This window comes from Oreochromis aureus, linkage group 16 (genome assembly GCF_013358895.1).
Source record: "Oreochromis aureus strain Israel breed Guangdong linkage group 16, ZZ_aureus, whole genome shotgun sequence".
NCBI classification, from domain to species: Eukaryota; Metazoa; Chordata; class Actinopteri; order Cichliformes; family Cichlidae; genus Oreochromis; species Oreochromis aureus.
Genome location: NC_052957.1, coordinates 5,891,756 through 5,909,718, shown reverse-complemented (window position 1 = coordinate 5,909,718; position 17,963 = coordinate 5,891,756). Strand labels below are relative to the sequence as shown.

General features: G+C 39.7%; 1 protein-coding gene across 1 annotated transcript in view; it reads left to right on the top strand.

Moving 5' to 3' along the window:
- The first annotated feature begins 2,274 nt into the window (after positions 1 to 2,274).
- col5a2a (collagen, type V, alpha 2a) overlaps positions 2,275 to 17,963 on the top strand; it is a 45,471-nt gene continuing 29,782 nt past the window's right edge. The window contains exon 1 of the mRNA XM_031757356.2: positions 2,275 to 2,519. Within this exon, the coding sequence (XP_031613216.1) occupies positions 2,435 to 2,519 (85 nt within the window). The 5' untranslated portion in view covers positions 2,275 to 2,434. The remainder of the gene's footprint in view (positions 2,520 to 17,963) is intronic.

The following is a 17,963-nucleotide window of genomic DNA, read 5'->3' as shown; positions in this document are numbered from 1 at the left end:
AACCCACATGAACCTTGTTCATCTACTAATTATAACAACAGCAAATCATTTAATTTAAATAAATGTGAGGCTTGCCTTAAATAAAGGGAGTCCAATCAGCACATGCAAGCAGGGAGGCAGTACCTCTGCATGCAGATTAATACTGTTTACTTTCTAACCAGTCAGTTGCCAAGCTAGCCTGTATACAAACCAGCAGGGGACAAACCAGGATTCACACTAATTGATTCCCAGATCACTTGCTCTCCCTTTGGCAACATTCTTTGTGATTACAAATTCTTTGGAAACAGGCAGCAACTTGCAGTGTTTGCAGTCAGTGTTCTAGTGTTTCCTTTATCCTTCAGTTTACAGAGGAAATATGGCTGATGCGTCTTGTGAGTCTTGTTGCTCTGTGGGACTCTGGGGGAATTGGCAGACATGGTTTCTGGGCAGGGCCAAGAAGAAAACAGCTGTCTTTCTCATTACCTCTGCTCCAGTGTCACGAACCCCCCGCTCTCTCTCTCTCTATATATATATACACACATGGAATTACCTGGCACTTTTAGCACCTGGTGAACATAGCACACAGCTGTTTCCTGCCACACTGTTGAAGTTTAGATGTCTGTGTGTCAAAACTGGGCTTAGAAAACTGATCTTAGATACTGTAGGTTTACATTCAGTCATGAGTTGATCTACAATTAAGAGCAAAAACATGAGGTGTGAATTACAGCTCTATCACATTAGCTTTTCTGTTGCTATTTAGCGTTGTCATTCATGATATTATTCATTACACTGATATACAGATCATATTGTTTGAAAGTGAAAAATGATTCTGTTGGAAACCCTTTGTCTCTCTTCCATGTGGATGAATTATTGGCTCATTTAAAGCCTATTTCACTGATTTATGACAAATGTGAGCAAATAGCAACTCCCAGGGCTGTAAAATGAAGCCAGTAACAAATGCCAAAAACTGCGTTTCCTCAACTGGCCACTTGGGGCTGTCTCAGAAGTCGAGTCAATCCTCATAGACTCCCATTAAAATTCCAAAGTTTTACAGCACAAATAAACAGGTTTAAGACTGGAAGAAAAGCCATAACTGGCATAAGTAACTGTAAAACTAAGGATGCAGTCACTTTCATTTACCCTGAGTGGGTGTCATATTGCTTTTCAGGGTTTTTTTTGTTGTTGTTGTTGTTTTTTGCTAGGTTTTATTTGATGCTAAAATTAGCATCCAATTACAGCCACATCTTGCTAATCAAGCTAGATAACCAGAGTTAGCATTAGCTAGTAACAGCCCTAATCAAGCTTTTTGTTTGAATATGGTCCCATGTGGTTTAAAAATTAAAATGACAAAAAACAAGATGGTGACAGTTAAAATCTCAGAGCTGAGGCTCATGAATTAAAGGGGGATATGATTGTGGCTATGTCCATCTTTCTAATACAGTCTATGAAATAGACTAGTAGATTATTAGAAGCATATTGATGTTGTTTCTGTGGCAAGAAAATTATTAGATTGTATTAAAATTTGGAATTTTGCTAAGGTGCTACAGGATAGAGTGAAAAAATAAGCCATTTTAAAAAAAAATGTTGCATTTTTTTTTGTTTAAAATATTGCTCTCTAATCAGATGTCAAGCTGTTGTTTGCATAGGCGATTTCCAAGTTCCCATCGTAAGTCAAGAGGTGTCGACTGCAGATTTCTTTCTAAAATTACATTCCAGATTCCCAGCGATGACCACCTACAGTCATGACCACCCACAGCAGCTATTTCACTTTGGTTTTTATCTCTCTTTGTGTGCTTGTTGCTCAGTATAATTAAAGATGTCAGTAATTGCCTAAGAAATCCATCTAATGTAGTCTTCAAATAAAGTTTCTTGACTTCAGTTTCCCTTTTGAAAAACAATTGTAATAAACTCTATTCTTACTTTTAATTGCCCAGTAAAAAGTGTCGTGTTTGGTGCCCCAGAGACAGCAATAAAAAGGCGCTTTCATGGTCTTTCTTAGTGACCAGTTCTGAAGAAAAGTAGGAGAGAAAAGAAACAAAAAATCACCTTCAAACAAGCAAAGTCATTTTTCTTATCTCCTCCTTGGCATCTTTTTCTATGAGTCAGAGTAAAGATGGCTAATATTTTTAAGATCGATAGAAAGACTCACTGGAAACTATGAGAGCTTGTGAACATGGGTGTAGTTCTCTCACAGCCACAAAGCCTGTGAGAGGATGGTTATGGGAGAGGGCTGACAAAAGGGGGAGGAAAATTAGGCTCGCCAGCATTCTTCTCATTTAAAGCTGTAACTACACAAAAAAAGCACTCTCGCAGTCAGGGTTGGGTCTGCTGCTTACAAGGAGAGGCACTCTTGTATTCATGGTGGTGCAGTGATAACCTGAGCATTTTTTTCCTTCTTCTTATCCCTTTTCCCCTCACTTTGCACACAAGGACAGCTCATGTCTTTCTTATAGACATGGAGAGCTTTGTGCTTTTAAGGACTTTGTTTTTTCTGTTTGTCTCCATTGCTCAGGTTTTGATTGTTTCATCTCAGACCAGCGGTAAGTGAACCCCATCAGCTGCTTATGTTAACACCTATTGTTGTTGGTGATAATGTGTGAAGGTGGCTAACCTTCAGATACTGGTTTTGGACTTTTTGCGCAGGCATGAGAAAACTTTGAAGTACAAGTTAGGCTTGGTTGTATAGACTTATGTTGATTATTATTAATATTGCAGAAATGTAATTAAGTGCCATTTTGATTTAGGAGAAGCTATTTTAGATAGACAGGGTTTTGTGCTGGATTTATGAATTCTCCTTGCACATGACAACTTAATTTGCCCCACTGACTTGTTCTGGTGTGGATGAGAAATGTTTCCAGCCCACTGAAGAGTCTGTTTCAGGCTTAAAGATGATTTATAAGAAAAGAGAATCTTGTGGATTATTTGCTAATGGCAAAAAAAAAGAATCTCTGCATGTCAGGAAACAGTCCAGTGGAAATCTGTCAGTGATTGCGAGTGATGTCACCTTGAGGCAGTGAAAATGTGCAGAGCAGGGAAATGAGGACCTTTGTGGTATTACATTACTCCTGCAAGACTCTACCACTTTGGAAGATTCATTAAGCGTCACCACAATCCCCACCCCCCACCCCCTTACATTGTACATCTGTGAAAAGAATTTCAGCTTGCGCCTTTGAGGGAACACATGCTACATGTTAATTGAGGGCAGATGTGAGGAGCAGAGATGCTGCTGGAGTCACTGAGACTGTGGGGCTGCTGATGTCTCCAGCTGGCAAAGCTGCGACCTGGAACACCTGAGAGTTCTTGTTTTACTTGAACCGCACTTCCAGCTTTTTTTTTTTTCCTCACCGGAGTGTTTGATGTCTTGTGTCGTCACAGGGACTGACTTGTTCTCCTTGTGATGTCATGGGGCACACTGAGCACTGGACTGCTGATAGAGTGTGTAATTAAAAAGAAAAGCTATTTTTTCTTTATATAATTAACCAAAATGAGTTGGTTTTTCTCTTTGGGTTCAGTTTCATGTAAAGCTGTGGTGTGATAGTTGGACACCTGATAGAGTGCCACCCTGTGGTGAAAGCAGCATGTGTACCCTTCATCTACACTAAAAGAAATTTAACACAAACTCTAATGCTGACATTTGATGATCAGTGCATTTAACCTGAATTAAATATACAAAGAGATCCAGCTGTGCACAGCTGCACGTTTCTGCCGTTTTAACATAACCAGAAAAAAACCCTTATGTTTATATGAGTTTGTTCTCTATAGCTCCTACAAGCTATGTTTTAAGCATCTCACTACCCTAACTGGTTAAATCTCACTTTCCATATTTGTTCATATTCAGCAGTACTCGATCTTGCATGCTTTTTTTTTTCCATGGAACATAGGTGGGGGGAGATGGTTGTATTTCAACCAAATAAAAACTTTGGAAAGTCCGTGGTTTTTGTTGACTAAGGGAAAATGCGGTTCAAGGCCCTGTGGAACAATGTACTTGTGTCTTAATGAAGGGGCTTTAAAGAGACAGTGACCAGCTCTGCTTGTATGGGTTTTGCATGGGAGTCATTACATTTCATGTTTTTAACAACTGTCTGCAGCAAGACCTAAAACTATTTCAGTTTGCCTCTACTGTCTGGAATGACTCATGTAAGAACTCCTGAAGCCCATGGGATTTTTAGTGATGCAGTAAAATCACTCATTGGGATAAAATACATCCTTGTGCCAGATTAAATGCATGATTAAAAGGTCAGTCTTTAATTAGGTGTTTTTTTCCACCAGCTGACTGTATATAAAATTTTAACGTAGCCACTGTGAACCCATTGGTTCTTGTCTTGAAGTTTTGAGCTGAGCAATTTGGCCATCGCCATCTTGGGGTTTTGAAACCGGATGTAGCAAATGAGCATTGGGAACTAAGAAACACTTATACAGTAGCAGCTTGGAAAACAAATGGTCAGCCGTAAAGCATTTACGTTTGCTAAAGCATTAGCTTTATTGTCATTTTGAGCCCAAATAAGAAAGTAATTTAGTAAATAAACAGCATGTTGTATTCAAAGAGACTTGGAACTAACAACAGAGACTGTAAACTCATTAGGAAAGTGGTTACTGAGGTCATAAATCAGGGGAATATGCCCATAGATTTCTTCATAATCTGACATTTTGCAATCAGAGGAGCCCCCTGCCGGCCATTAGAAAGAATTCTAAAGAATCTTCAAAAGTCAAATCATCCAATCCAAAAGTTTACAAAGTCAAATTAGAATATTTCCATACTCCATTTAGTAACAGGGAACTACTTTTATAGGGAAACTGCACCTTAAAAAAATAGCTTGGCAGATGGTCGATGAAACTGTTGTCATACTCTCAGAAACCTTTTGTTATCCAACATTTTGCATTTTTGTTTTTTGAGAATTAAAAAAGATAGGACACTGAGGTTACTGAAAATCAAACACAATGCTTTGAAGAAAAAAAACATGTTCAAAGTAAATGTTGAACGTTTTAGTTGATACTTCTCTAGATTAGAGACACGTGCCTGCACATGTGTGGAAAGTTTTCTGCATAAGAACATGGTTTGGAAAATGAGATCAAGGAGCAGACTTTTAGCTCACACTTGGAAATGGTGACCCCAGCACAGATCACCAGGATAAAAGAAAATATATAGTGCAGGCCTCAAAGAAAAACTACAACCTGTGCTGGAAGAAACAGACGTGTTCAGTAATATTTGGAGGAAAGTTTAAGGATGTGAACATGGAAAAAAACAGTAATAAAATACTGATTCCAATAACAAGAAACAGCAGTCTGTGCCCAGAGTTTTAGCCAAGGACAGAAATCATGCATTTGTCTGTGTGTGTCTGTGTTCATGTGTGTGTGAGACCACTCCTTCCAAACACTGACAGAGCTTTAAAACGTCTTCAAAGATGGCACTTTGCACCTTACATCAAAGAAACTCAACACCCCGTGCTCATGACACCGCTGGCTTACTATGAGTGTATTCCCAGTTACATTTGTCTCATCATCACCGGCTTTTTCATTTCCATCACAGCCAAAATCTTAAAGCGTCTCCAAGCATATTTTATCCTCTGTTTGAGAGAAACCATTAGCACAAAGCAAAAATCTGGTACTCCAGATCAGCAGACCAGCATGAGGTCACCCTGCCTCCTAAATTGGTTCCAGTTGTTGTTGCCACATCAGTGACATCGCAATAAATGGGCTGTTTTCTACTAAAGCTGAAAGGTCCAAACATGTGAATTCAACCAGGTCCACAGACGGCTTTGATTAGAAACACATGCTGCATTTTTGAGCTATGACTTGATTACACGCCGCCTTCTACCAGAGTTAAAGGCAAGACAAGGGAAGGGGGAGGGGGGGGTCGGCCTTACCAGGTTGTACATTGTCTTATATTGTTTCAGTTACACGTTTGAGGAGATGTTATGTCAGACTGTAAACCCGGGGTGTGCTGGTGGTAGAGACAGTGGAGCTGATTAGGAGTTTTCATGCAGGGATGCACCATGGGAACTACTTATAAACCAGAGTATTGCAGTCAGAAAATGGAGGATTGGGGGAAAGGATGACTTCCAGATGTTAAAAAAGTCTCTTTGGCACTACTTGGAATATATAAAAAAGTCTTATTTGGAGGGGGAGGAAGTTAAACGGCCAATATAAAACAGTGTGTCAGTGTGGCTTTAGGTAAACTGTGAGCCACTAAGTTTGACATCTGTCAATGCTAAAGACACCCTAAACAGTCTGAGGGGGACAGCCCATCTCCCCTGTCTTTACAGGTTCAAGTTAAAGTAGCTATTTGTTCCAAGGCCGTGCAATTATGGCTCCTCCTAACAGGTTTCCTGCCGCTTGATTGTCACTTGCTCGCCCATCTGTCCTGTGATCCTCTCAGTTTGTCTATGTAGGAGGAGGATGAGAGAACAGACGGTAAACACAGAACAGGCTCGTTTCCCCAAATGCTACAATTGTCCTAATTTAATTATAATTGACACTGAGCCCTACGGTAGTCACAGAGGAAGAGCTTGGCCACTAATTCACAAGTTGTGTGTCACAGTTGAATAAATAAAGCTAATTTTAATTCATGTTTATGCTCTGTTAAATATAGCTGCAAAGCACTACAAAGTGCAAAGCTTTGAAATTAAAGGTGCACTCTGACTTTATCAACGTTACACTGAAGGATTGTGTATATAGAGCATGCAAATTCAAGCACACTTCACATGATCTACTATCCACTCCCTTTCATTATTTTCTGTTATATAAACCTATGTGGACTGAGTTGCAAATAACGAGGTCAGCATTATTTACAAGTTTGATCCAAAAGCCCAAGCTCTTCTTTAACATCAGCAGTTATTTCTACTCTCTGAATGTTGTCATACATAGTCCTTCTGACTGGAAGTGTCAGCTAGTCAGAAGAGCTGGGTCATTGACCTAATAGAGACAAGAGTTTAAATGGCTTCTTTCATGAGGTGGCTGAACTGAGTTGGTTCCAAATGATTTAGTTGAGTGTTATTTTAAGCTATGAATCAGGCAAAGTTACTTTTGTGAAGTCAAAGAATAAACGTATGGAGCTGGAAGTATAATAATTTAACCTTTTTCATAATAATTGTTTTATTTGTTAGGTGGCACACAAAGAGGTTAGATTTATAGTGTGCCACATAGTATGTGATCATTTATAATACACAAAAATTGCTAAATAATTTTCATTCAGCTGGTTTACTTATTCTGAGTAATGGTTTGTTTGTGGTAAACATGAACCATCCATCCAGTTTTTTGCTACTTATCTGGGTTTGAGGGCAGCAGTCTATGCAGCGAGGTTTACCCCTCCATCTCCCTAGGCACTGATGTGTTCTCAAGGCAGCCAAGAGATACAATCTCTCCAGCATGTATTGGGTCTGCCCCGGGGCCTCCTCTTGGTAGGACATCCTTGAAATACCTGTTCTAGGAGCCATCTGAGAGACACCCTAGTCCAGGGATGTCCAACTCCAGGCCTCAAGGCCCGGTGTCCTGCAGGTTTTAGACACACCTGAATCAAATGATTAGTTCATTACCAGGCCTCTGGAGAACTTCAAGACTTGTTGAGGAGGTAATTTAGCCATTTAAATCAGTTGTGTTGGATCAAGGACACATCTAAAACCTGCAGGACACTGGCCCTTGAGGCCTGGAGTTGGACACCCCTGTCCTAATCAGACACCCAAACCACCTCACTTGGCTCCTTTTGATCTGAAGGAGAGCAGCTCTTTCTTGCTGCTTGTACCTGTGATTCATTCTTCCAGACACTACCCAAATCTCATAACTACAGGTGAGGTTAAGAGATCGACCGATAAATGCAGAGCTTTGCTTTCACACTCCGCTCTCTCTTCACCGCAGCAGATTGTGCGGCATCATAAGGAAACAGAAACGCTTTAGATTTTAGACTTTAGATTTCTATTTTAACACTTTTTTAAAAAACAAAAAGTTTCTTTTACAAACCTGGAGATGTGAAGTTTGTAAGAAGACACGATAATAGTAGTCTAAAGATTGATTTTTATTTTGGAAAATCGAGGCTCCATCCTTTCAGTACGTGTCCAGAAAAGATTCAAGTTCTGTCCAATCATTCTTAGTGTCTCTGTCTCGTGACTTCCCCGGCTCCACGTCACTTCAGTACTAAACTGCAGGAGCAGGCCTTTAATTGGTCATGAAAGTAATGATTATAAGCTTTCAGGCAAACATTATCTTTCTCACCAATTAAAAAGTAATATAGTCCATCACAAAATGCCAGGAAAACAAACATGGCCTTCGTGATAATGCTTTTGAGCAGTCAGCCATTGCTGGTGCGTAGCCTGTTCAGCGAGTGTTGATACAGCTGGTTGTAGTTTTTCCTGCAGATCAGGGGGACTTTTACCCTCTGGAGCTTATCCTCTGCAGGTTGGCAAGGCTCAGTGTAATGTAGCACTCCCTCTGTACATGTTCTCTGTCTCTCCTCTGGTGACTGTTTAAAAGCTGCTGTAATAGCTTTCAGGAGATGTTACATCTGGAAACATCTGGAAACCTTTCTTTGTGGGTGGTGAAGTGCTTCGGTCCAGGTAATGATTCTGTAAAATCACACTACAGTCGCCGTGGAGGGAATCAGTTGATTGTCATAACGGGAAATGCAAAAAGATCTTAACACATGCAATTTCAATGTCTACTACAGTTTCAAATGAAACATTTTAAAGTCAAAATTAACTCAAGTCTTCAAAAATGTGATTTTAGGGCTGAAGAAGCTGTTTGGATGAGAGCTGAAATGACTTCAAGGACTTACAAAAGACATCTGGTTGCATTAAACTGAAGCACTTAAGTCTACCATGAACTGGATGACTATGAACTTACAGAAACAAATTCTAAAGTCCTACCATGACTTGTTTGAATGCCACAAAATGGTGACAGTCAGCCATAATTGCAGGTTGCGGCCCGACCCAAATTCTAAGCTGAGGCCTGACTGTGTATATATTACGGCTGAAGAGGGTGACTAAATGGTGCTACATGGGTTACAAGGGTTAGCAGTGTGGCCTAAGACATGCTGTTAACAACTAGTTGGACAGTTGACTTCACAGTGAAATGCCTTATATATGTGCAGTGCTTTGAGGCACTTTTCAGTCCAGGTGGTCATAAAAGTGCAGCAGCTGCAAATATTGCAGTTTACTGCGTTTCACTAAAAACAATCATATTAAATTGTACATTACACAAATAATTAAAAAATCTTTTGTTATGGAAGCTTTTTTTCTGAATGCCTTGATTCAGTTGGATCACATAATTTGGAGTTGGTTTTATGGCAAATAAATGAAATTACAAATTCAGAATTGATTTCAGCAGTTGCAGTAGAGAACGAAACCCATCAGAAAATGTACCAAAGTCATAGGTCATAGGTCAAGCAAGTATAGGATCATTTTCCCATTGGCTCCTATACAATCTCATTTCTGTTTGCAGCCAGAGGAGCTGAACTCCTGTTGGCCATTAGAAAAAAAAATGCAGGCATTTCCACACTGGATTCACTTTTTCAGATCTGGCAGTCATGTGACACAAAAAGCTTTCACACGTTGCACTAGCCCAGTGAAATTCTGATACACAGAAAACAATTTCTTTAAATTACTGCAGCCCATTGTGGTCCTACAAGCTGCTGAATCATTGGGTACACTTAGTTTTCCACAGGATTGCAGGGACTCTTGTGGAAAACAACTTTTTCACATGTTTTTGTACAGAACATTTATACTTAACTTAGTTTCAAAGACAAAAATACTGCTAAGAACTTGTCAGCAGTATTGTATTATTAAGTTTTCTTGGGGTTGACCAGCAAGAGTGCTAATAAGCATGTAAGGATTTGAGAATTAGACTGTTAGCAGCTGGAAAATTTCCACCATCTCAGACTTTTGCGAATTGATTACAATCTTTCTGGTGTTTTGTCAGGCCGAGTGGATTTCATCACTTTAATGTGAGGGCCAAACTGAGCTCCTCTTCTATTGGATTTTGATTTGAATGTTAAGAAGGGTTCCAGCACACACAGGGTTTGTATTTTCTAATCATCCCGTCCAGATCCCATCAGAGGGTATGGTTTTTATTGAAGTGTCATCTATGATTAAAGTCATAGTTTGCTCAGCAGATGCATGGATTATCTGGGAGCAGCAATAGAAACCAAGAAGGCTTGCTAAGTGTTGGCTGCAGAAAACAGTAAGACTGACTGGGCTAATAAAATTCTGCCTATTTAAGAATTGCTTTGTTTCACGACATTTCTTCTTTAGGCTATTATGTGAAGCACTCACAGCAAGTCCAGTGGGGTAGTGAGTTTTTTGGTAAAAAAAGAAGGGAGCATTCTTTTAACACAATGTGAAGTCTGTGCCGTCTACTGGTCATAATGTCCAGCCAGTGTTCCCAAACAGACGCGTCTCACATCGAGCCAGACCAGTGAGATGTGGAAATGTCTGCTTGTTGTCGGTGACTCATCGCCACCATTTAACCTCGATGGTTTTAGCAAATGGGTGAAATGCTTTTGCAGAGAAGTTGCCAAAAGAGACAAAGTTAATGAGAATGAATTAAAGTGGTGAAGCAAATGTTAAATATTGGAAAAAAAAAAAGTCTTTGCTGTATTCTTAGTGTCAGCCAGCAGCCTTTACGCATCAACCATCTTTACTGCTCCACCAGTCTGCCGTTTACAGCACATTGAGGAAAGTTAGTATATTTCACCCAGAAGAACAACAAACTCACATGCTGGCGTGGTAATTTACTCTGTGCTAGCTTTGAAATTATATCCATATGAATAACATTAAAACTGCCATTTTGCATTTTTGTAACGCTTCAAATTAAAAGGAAAAGCAACACAAACACAAAGGCTGGTGTGGGATAACCGGGTAATTCACGTGTTAGATATTTGCCGCTCAGGTTTCACTTGATCAGCCATATGAGATTCAAACAAACAAAGGTTTACACAGCTTGAAGTCTGCTGTGCATCATGCCACTCTCTATTTACTTTGGCTAAATAAGAGCACTAAGTGGAGGCTTTGAGCCTTTTTTGAGTTTTATTCAGTTGCATGCTCTTTCTTGTTTCTAAGCCCTTTTCCTGGTGTGGCACAGTGTTTAAAGAGAAGGGAGGGGTAAGCTTTAAATACAGAATCTTTTCATCGTAATTTTATATCTACAGTATTAGGAGAGGGGCACTGAGGGGGGAAGAAAAGTCCTGGCACAGCTGTGGATCAGAGAGGAAGGAACAGAGAGTAGAGGAGGAGGAAGAGGCAGGGACAGGGGATAAGAGAGGGAGTCTGAAAAGAGAGTGAGAGAAAAGAGAGAGAGATGAGAATGTGAAAGGCAGAAGAGGTGGGAATGAGGGGAACCCCGGAGGATTGTTTGGGACATGTGATCAGCAGCAGATACCTCCATGTGTATGTCGCAACAGACTCCAGTTTAAGAGTTAGGATAAAGGAATTTCCTCTAGAAAAGTGGTTGTTGTTGTTAATTGTGATTAACGATCTGAAGACAAGACAGACCTGAGATTACTGCAAATGTGTTCTTTTTCATAACGTAACTGAAAAATCGGTCAGCTGGTGATTTGTTCCACATCCGTAAAGCAAAACACTTCATTGTAATTTTTTTTGGTGGGAGACTGCCTTTAAGATTTCTGCGACTCACAGCTGTCTATGACATATTGGATAAAGTATGCATCTGTTACTGATAGAAGGGAGGGGTTTAAGCAAACAAACGGCAGCAGAACTGCCAAGAAGTGATTCGCTGCTAGTGAAAAACGTTTTTCATTGGTTGATGCAGTTTTTGGTGTTTTGCCATAATGTCACAAGGACCTGGGTGGGAATATTCCCTTCATACTTCTCTCATTAGAGAAAATGGGTCACCGTGAAGTGTATCTCAGAGCATTTGCTTGTGAGTAGATTCAAGAATAATCCTTTTGTCAGTCGAAATCTTCGAAAACAGGAGAACTGCTTTGTCCTTTATAAAGCAGTAGAGTAATATTGCTCATATACAGTTTTTCTAATGTGAGACTCTTTTGGCAAGACACGTATGCCAGAACTGAACCCAAGCCCATTTGATGAAACCCACTCATGACTCAAAAGCAAGTTCACAAGAAAGGGTGTATGTGATGAACTGAGGATTGGCCAGAAACAAACAATCACAGTGAGCCTGTAAACAAAACTAGTGACCACAAACTCTTAGTGTAAATGTCTTTTAACTTTACACTAGCATTTACCCTAAATTTGTCATTAGTACAGTGTGCGAGCACATATTAGAGCTTCTGATTGGTTGAGAGGTTTGGATTCACTCTTAGTAACTGCACAGTTTAAAATATAGTTTAATCAAACTTGTTTTAAATACATGTAAAATCAGCTTTAGCTTGGGTTACTTGTTTAATCTTCAGCCACAAAACTATACCCTCTTATTTGAGCACATTTGCTAATGCCAATTATGCACATTTAAGTCAGTCAAAAAGGAAACGATAAAAATGGGCCTTGAATGAGACCTTAACATTAGCTACAGTTAAACTGGTGTGTTGTACCTGTGGGCTGGCTGCTGGGCAACAGGAGCCAACACCACAATGTGACCAAAGCATCACAGAAAATGAACAGATGCAGCAAAATCACAGGTAAAAGTGAAGGAGTACAAAAAAGCAGCATGTGCATATTACAGAAATATATCTCTGCAGCAGAGCCACTTTCAGGGATGCCACAAGGGTCATGCTTAGCCACAGTCCTGCCACTTTAGCTGATCTCAATGATAGCTGATAAATAAACCGATTTACTGACATTCAACATGTTAAAAATATGAAAAAACAAAATGTGTTTCCCAAGCCGGCATTAAAATAATAAGTAGAATAAAACAGAATAACACTTAATAATAACTTAAAAATCATATAGTAACAAAAAGTGCAGATGAAAACTCATGGCACTGAGTTCACTCAGCCTTGTTGTACAGGCTTTGAGGCTATGCAGCCTTCTGCCCGAGGGAAGGAGGGTAAACAGTTCATGGTCTGGGTGGGAGGGGTCTCTCATGATGTCCAATGCCCTGATTATGTGTCTGTCAATATAAATGCCCTCTGAAGATTTCACCACTCTTTGCAGCACCTTCTTGTCAGCTTCAGAGAGGTTGTCGTAGCAGACATACAAGGTGATATGCTGCTATGTGTCTATTTGGCAAATCTCACATAGGAAACACTATTTAAGCTGCTTTAGCCTTCATATTGTTGCTACATCCTGCAAACCACTTTGCAACCCATGTTGTCAAGACGCTCTGCAGATTTTCATGCTGTGTTTGACTTAGTATCATGTCTGTTGTCACTGATGTCTATAGTTTCTCTTTTCCAGTACTGAAAGTTGCCAGGGTTGTGAAAGTGTTAATGCCTTGCACACCAGTTGCTGTCTAGCTAGAAGGTTCACATGAATGGAGAGGACAGAACTTCGGAGATTCAAAAACATATTTTAAGATGTTTAAAAGGGAAAAAATAAGATCACAGTCAATATACAGAAATGAATGGCTTAATTTATAAGGGAACTTCTGCCATCAAAGTGTATAACAGGCTTCATAGAAACTCAGTGAGGATTTCAGTTATCCTTCTAAAATTGCTTTGATTTACCTTTTGTTGAATAATTCTAGTTGATCCTGTAACTATTCATTTATTTGCATAACCAAACCCAGACAGTCTGGCTCCAGCAATTTCATAGATACAACCTTCTGGAGACAGAACCATGAGGCCAGTCCTGCCTTGACCTTATCACCCCTTTTTGTCTGTGTCTCCAAAAATGCAAACTGCTGTAAACTTCAAGGGCTTCATTTGGCAATAATAATTGAAAGTGATAAATTCTGCGTGTCGCCCCCTGGGCTTTCAACCTGAGTGATGTCACCACAGGAAGGGGGCTTTGTGTTGACCCCTGTCTCACTGTGCTCACTTATCTGTCCGATCGTTTCTCTCTCCAGCAGCTAATATGGTTTGTACCTGCAAGGAGCCGATCACTGGAAACTACCCAAGCTGCCATGCCTCTGTGATTTCAATAACAGATGACTCCAGGAAGTACTTGGAGTACAGCTGAAATAGTTCACATGAATGAAGTCATGGTTTCCATTTCGGAGATAATGCTGAAATAATGTTGGATCAATTTTATCTCAAAATGTTTTGGGGAGTTTTTTGGCCTAAATGTGGGCTCAGACAGTGTTTTCCTTACAGATGCAGATACAGATCTCTGCTTCCAAAAAAAAAAAACCACCACAAAAACATCTTCCATAACAATGACTGTGTGTCTGATTCTTAGGGCTGGAAACCATTAGTAAAAGTGCATTTCTGTTAATACAATAACGTCACATTACTTAAAAACAAGGGTCCTCCAGCAATGTTTTGAATAGATGATGACTGCAGTGAAAGCCTTTAGAAAATGCTGTGGCTTTTAAATTTGCTAACATAATAACTCCCATGTATTCCTCTAAAAGTTCTCAAACTTTCATGTAGAGGTTTTAAAGTGAAAAAGGATCTTTAGGAAAGTCACTAAATGGCTGGAATTTCTATTGAAAATAAAACTAAAAAGGACAAAAAAGAAAACAGGAGCATGGCAGAAGGTTCATAAAGATACTATGTCCTCTGATAGGGATAAGGGTAAAGAAAGGGAGATTGGAGAGCTTGAGGGGGGATATGAGAAAACACAGGCTAATGCGAAGGGAAAAGTGGGATTTAAAATGGAGCCTCCGGCAGCTGCGGGGTTTGAGGAGAGGATGCAGCGTCCTTAAACTGCTGTAGCGCAGAGGTCAGACAAAATGTGGACGCAATAAATCTCTCTTGCCTTCAGGCTTGCTGCTTCTCACAAATGCAGAATACCTTGTAAAAAGAGAGAGAAAAAAAGAAAAGCCTCAAAGCTCTTCCCCACCTGAAGAATGATAGTGGCTAAACATGTGTGTTCCATCTTTTAGCATTTACAAGTCAACATGTGAATTATTGGAAGTGTTTCAACATGAGATGCTCTTGAAATGTTGCACATATACCAGCAGCTTTGTGTACACTAGAAGCAAGTTTGTGCAAAACACTGTTGCTGTTTTCTGACTTTTATGCATGTGACCAGCTTAATTATGTGCTGCTCACATTTATCCGTGTTCTTGCATTTTGAAAACGATGCAAAGACGAGGGCGAGAGAGGAGACAGGCATGTCATGCGAGCACCGCAGTCTGCACATGAAAATGCAAACAGATGGGTGAAAATGATGTGAGCTGAGGACAGCGTATTTAAAATTTCACAGCACGGATTTAAAAACTAAACTGTTGTTTAAGCCCTACGGTGGTGTCTAACCATCTAGATCATTCTAGATGAAGTTTTTTATTGGTATCATCTCAAAAACAGAGAAATAAACATCAAGAAGTCTATAAAAAAATCAACAGCATCATGTTTTTCTCTGGACTTCTTACCTCTATAATAGACTGTAGGTAAAAGATGGTGACATCAGACCAGGTCACATGGTTTGTGACCTACTGCTTTAAAGCAATTTTGGTTGTGGTTGTTTTTCGTGTTGTTGGTTTTTTGTCCTCGGGGGGTTAGAGGTGTCAGCTAATTTTACCGAATTTACTTATCAAGGTGCAACAGCAGACTGGGTAGGTGTATAGCCACAAATGTCCTAATTAGCGCAAACATATAAATAAAAAAACAAAAACATTTAGCTTACTCGGATGGTCATATTATGGCTAATATGACAGCATAAACATGAATGAGAATCTTGAATAAGCCGAGGTGATGCAGGTCAGACAGTGACCGACCACCTGTGTCTACATACACTTCTCAATCAAAGCAGCCACACATTTAATCATGCATAATTTTAAGCCTTAATATGATTTACATGGGGTAATGAAAGTTAATTTCTTCTTTGAAGTTGTACATTTAAAGAAGCGAGTCTGGATATCAACTCCTTTTTGGAGCCAGCCTGGAGTGGTCATTTTGGGAACAGCAGCAGAGGTTGCCACTTGGAGTCACTCTGGATGTCTGAAGTTCAAGTTGTTGACACTAGCCCATTTCAAATACAGCAGTAGTTGAATATTTGACCATGAAAACCAGTCTTCACAATGTCTCATGTGAGAAAAGATTTGCCCTACACAGACCTGCTGGTTTCATCTGGCAGTACTTTTGGTCTATTTAGTAGATGGCAATATCACAAAATCAAGACCTCAGTAATTCTCACAGATAACAAATGGCTCAGTGACTCTAGCAGACATCAGACCGTAATGGTTAAATAGTCCAGTCATTTGCTTTTCAGTTAAATGTATATAGAAAGAAAAGTGCCTCTATTACAGTCATAATATAATCCACATTGAAAGAGCGCTAATTTATCAGTGTTGGCAAGTACAGCATTCATCCATCAAGGAGGAGGACGAGGCTAAATCATCCAGAAAAAGGCTCACCCTGCACTCTCTGCTTCATTAAATCCTTTTAATCAGAGGTTTATTAGACAAGTTGCTTGTAAATAAATTACTCTGGCAGCTGAACCAAACCTTGTAGTGGAACTAAACAAAGAATGAAAGAAGAGCATTAAGAAAACAAGCCAGATACAAATGCTGCACCGTTTCATTTGAGTTACATCTACAGTATCTAGTAGTTGTCCAAATTCCAGAGTGCACTTTGCTAAGATTTGGTTTGCACAAACACAAAGGTCTCGAACACTAGCTTTCTTTGTATTCATGTGTTTTAATCAGACATCGTGAACAAACTCTGCTGGAAAGAAATTTCCTCTCAGTCCTTTTGAGTATACAATCCAGAGTTTATTCCTCACATCTGGCTGTATGTTCAGTTGATGTAAAACATCAGGGTGCTCTGACCCCTTGTATAAGTTAACTGCCTGCTCTGGTAAACTGGAATGTTTGACATCACCCATTTTCCTTTGCAGCATACCTGCTCTTACGAGGACAAACCGCAACTATTTATTTATATTAACACATTTGAAAAATCTGGTGAAAGAACAATTGTGTTTGTGGCAGTTAGATAATAGTTTCATACATTTGATTGTAATTTCGGTGAGGACCACTTTAGTCAAAAGTCGATTCTTATTCCATATGACAATGTGTGCCTTAGGCTTCTGCATATACTGGAAGCCTAAGGCACACATTCCTGCCTTCCGTGTACAAACATGGAGCAACAGTAAGACTCGCCAGGACAGAACAGGAAAAAAAACTATCACTGACAAAGAAAAGGGTTTCCATGCAGTCCTGTGAAATACTTGCACTTGATAAAATCATTGTGATCAGCAACTGTGAGTGTGAGCACCTCTATAAAAGCAGAAGTTTTGGCATTTTGCTGATCTGGAAGATTCGCGTGTGTGTTAATATAATTCCACAATCTGCCCAAGGATGAAAAGGAGTAGCTGGGATAGTGGTGGGTTGCAAAATGGCTTGCAGAGGCAACTGCAACAGAGGGCAGACTAAAGCAACTTAAATGCTGGGTCCTATGTGAAATTTGAGAATTTGAGAATTGAGTTTTATCAGCTAAGACATCAGTTCATGTGGGCTGGCAGTGTGATCAGCTTTTATCGGCTAAAGTACCATGGCCGACCTAAACTAACATTAGGTACAGTTCATTTTTATCCAGTGTATTATAATTAGCATCAAGAATAAATGCCTCAGTGTTTTATATATTTGATCATAAGTCCATTATTGTCCATAATAACTGATTCTGTAATATTTTAAGTACATCCGCAGGTGTTTGTGTATTTTCTTTAGCTTGATCAGTGTGCAGCTATAAGCATCCCAAGAGGATATGAAAACCACACATTTGACAGGGTGCAAGGATTAAGTGCAAGATTTGATTTTAAATCAAACAGCTACACCTGGCAGGAGTCACTTCAAGACTTTGTTGTGCATTTTCAAATCCTAATAGCAAGAACAGCCTGTCGGAATGCATCCAGTAAATCTGTCCTCATTCTTATTTTTTTCTTTAAGTTTAAATTATAGTCGGTATTTCACAGCAGAAGTCAATGCGGGCAGTTTCAGAGTCATCAGTCAGTGAGATTTAAGACCTGGAACATTAA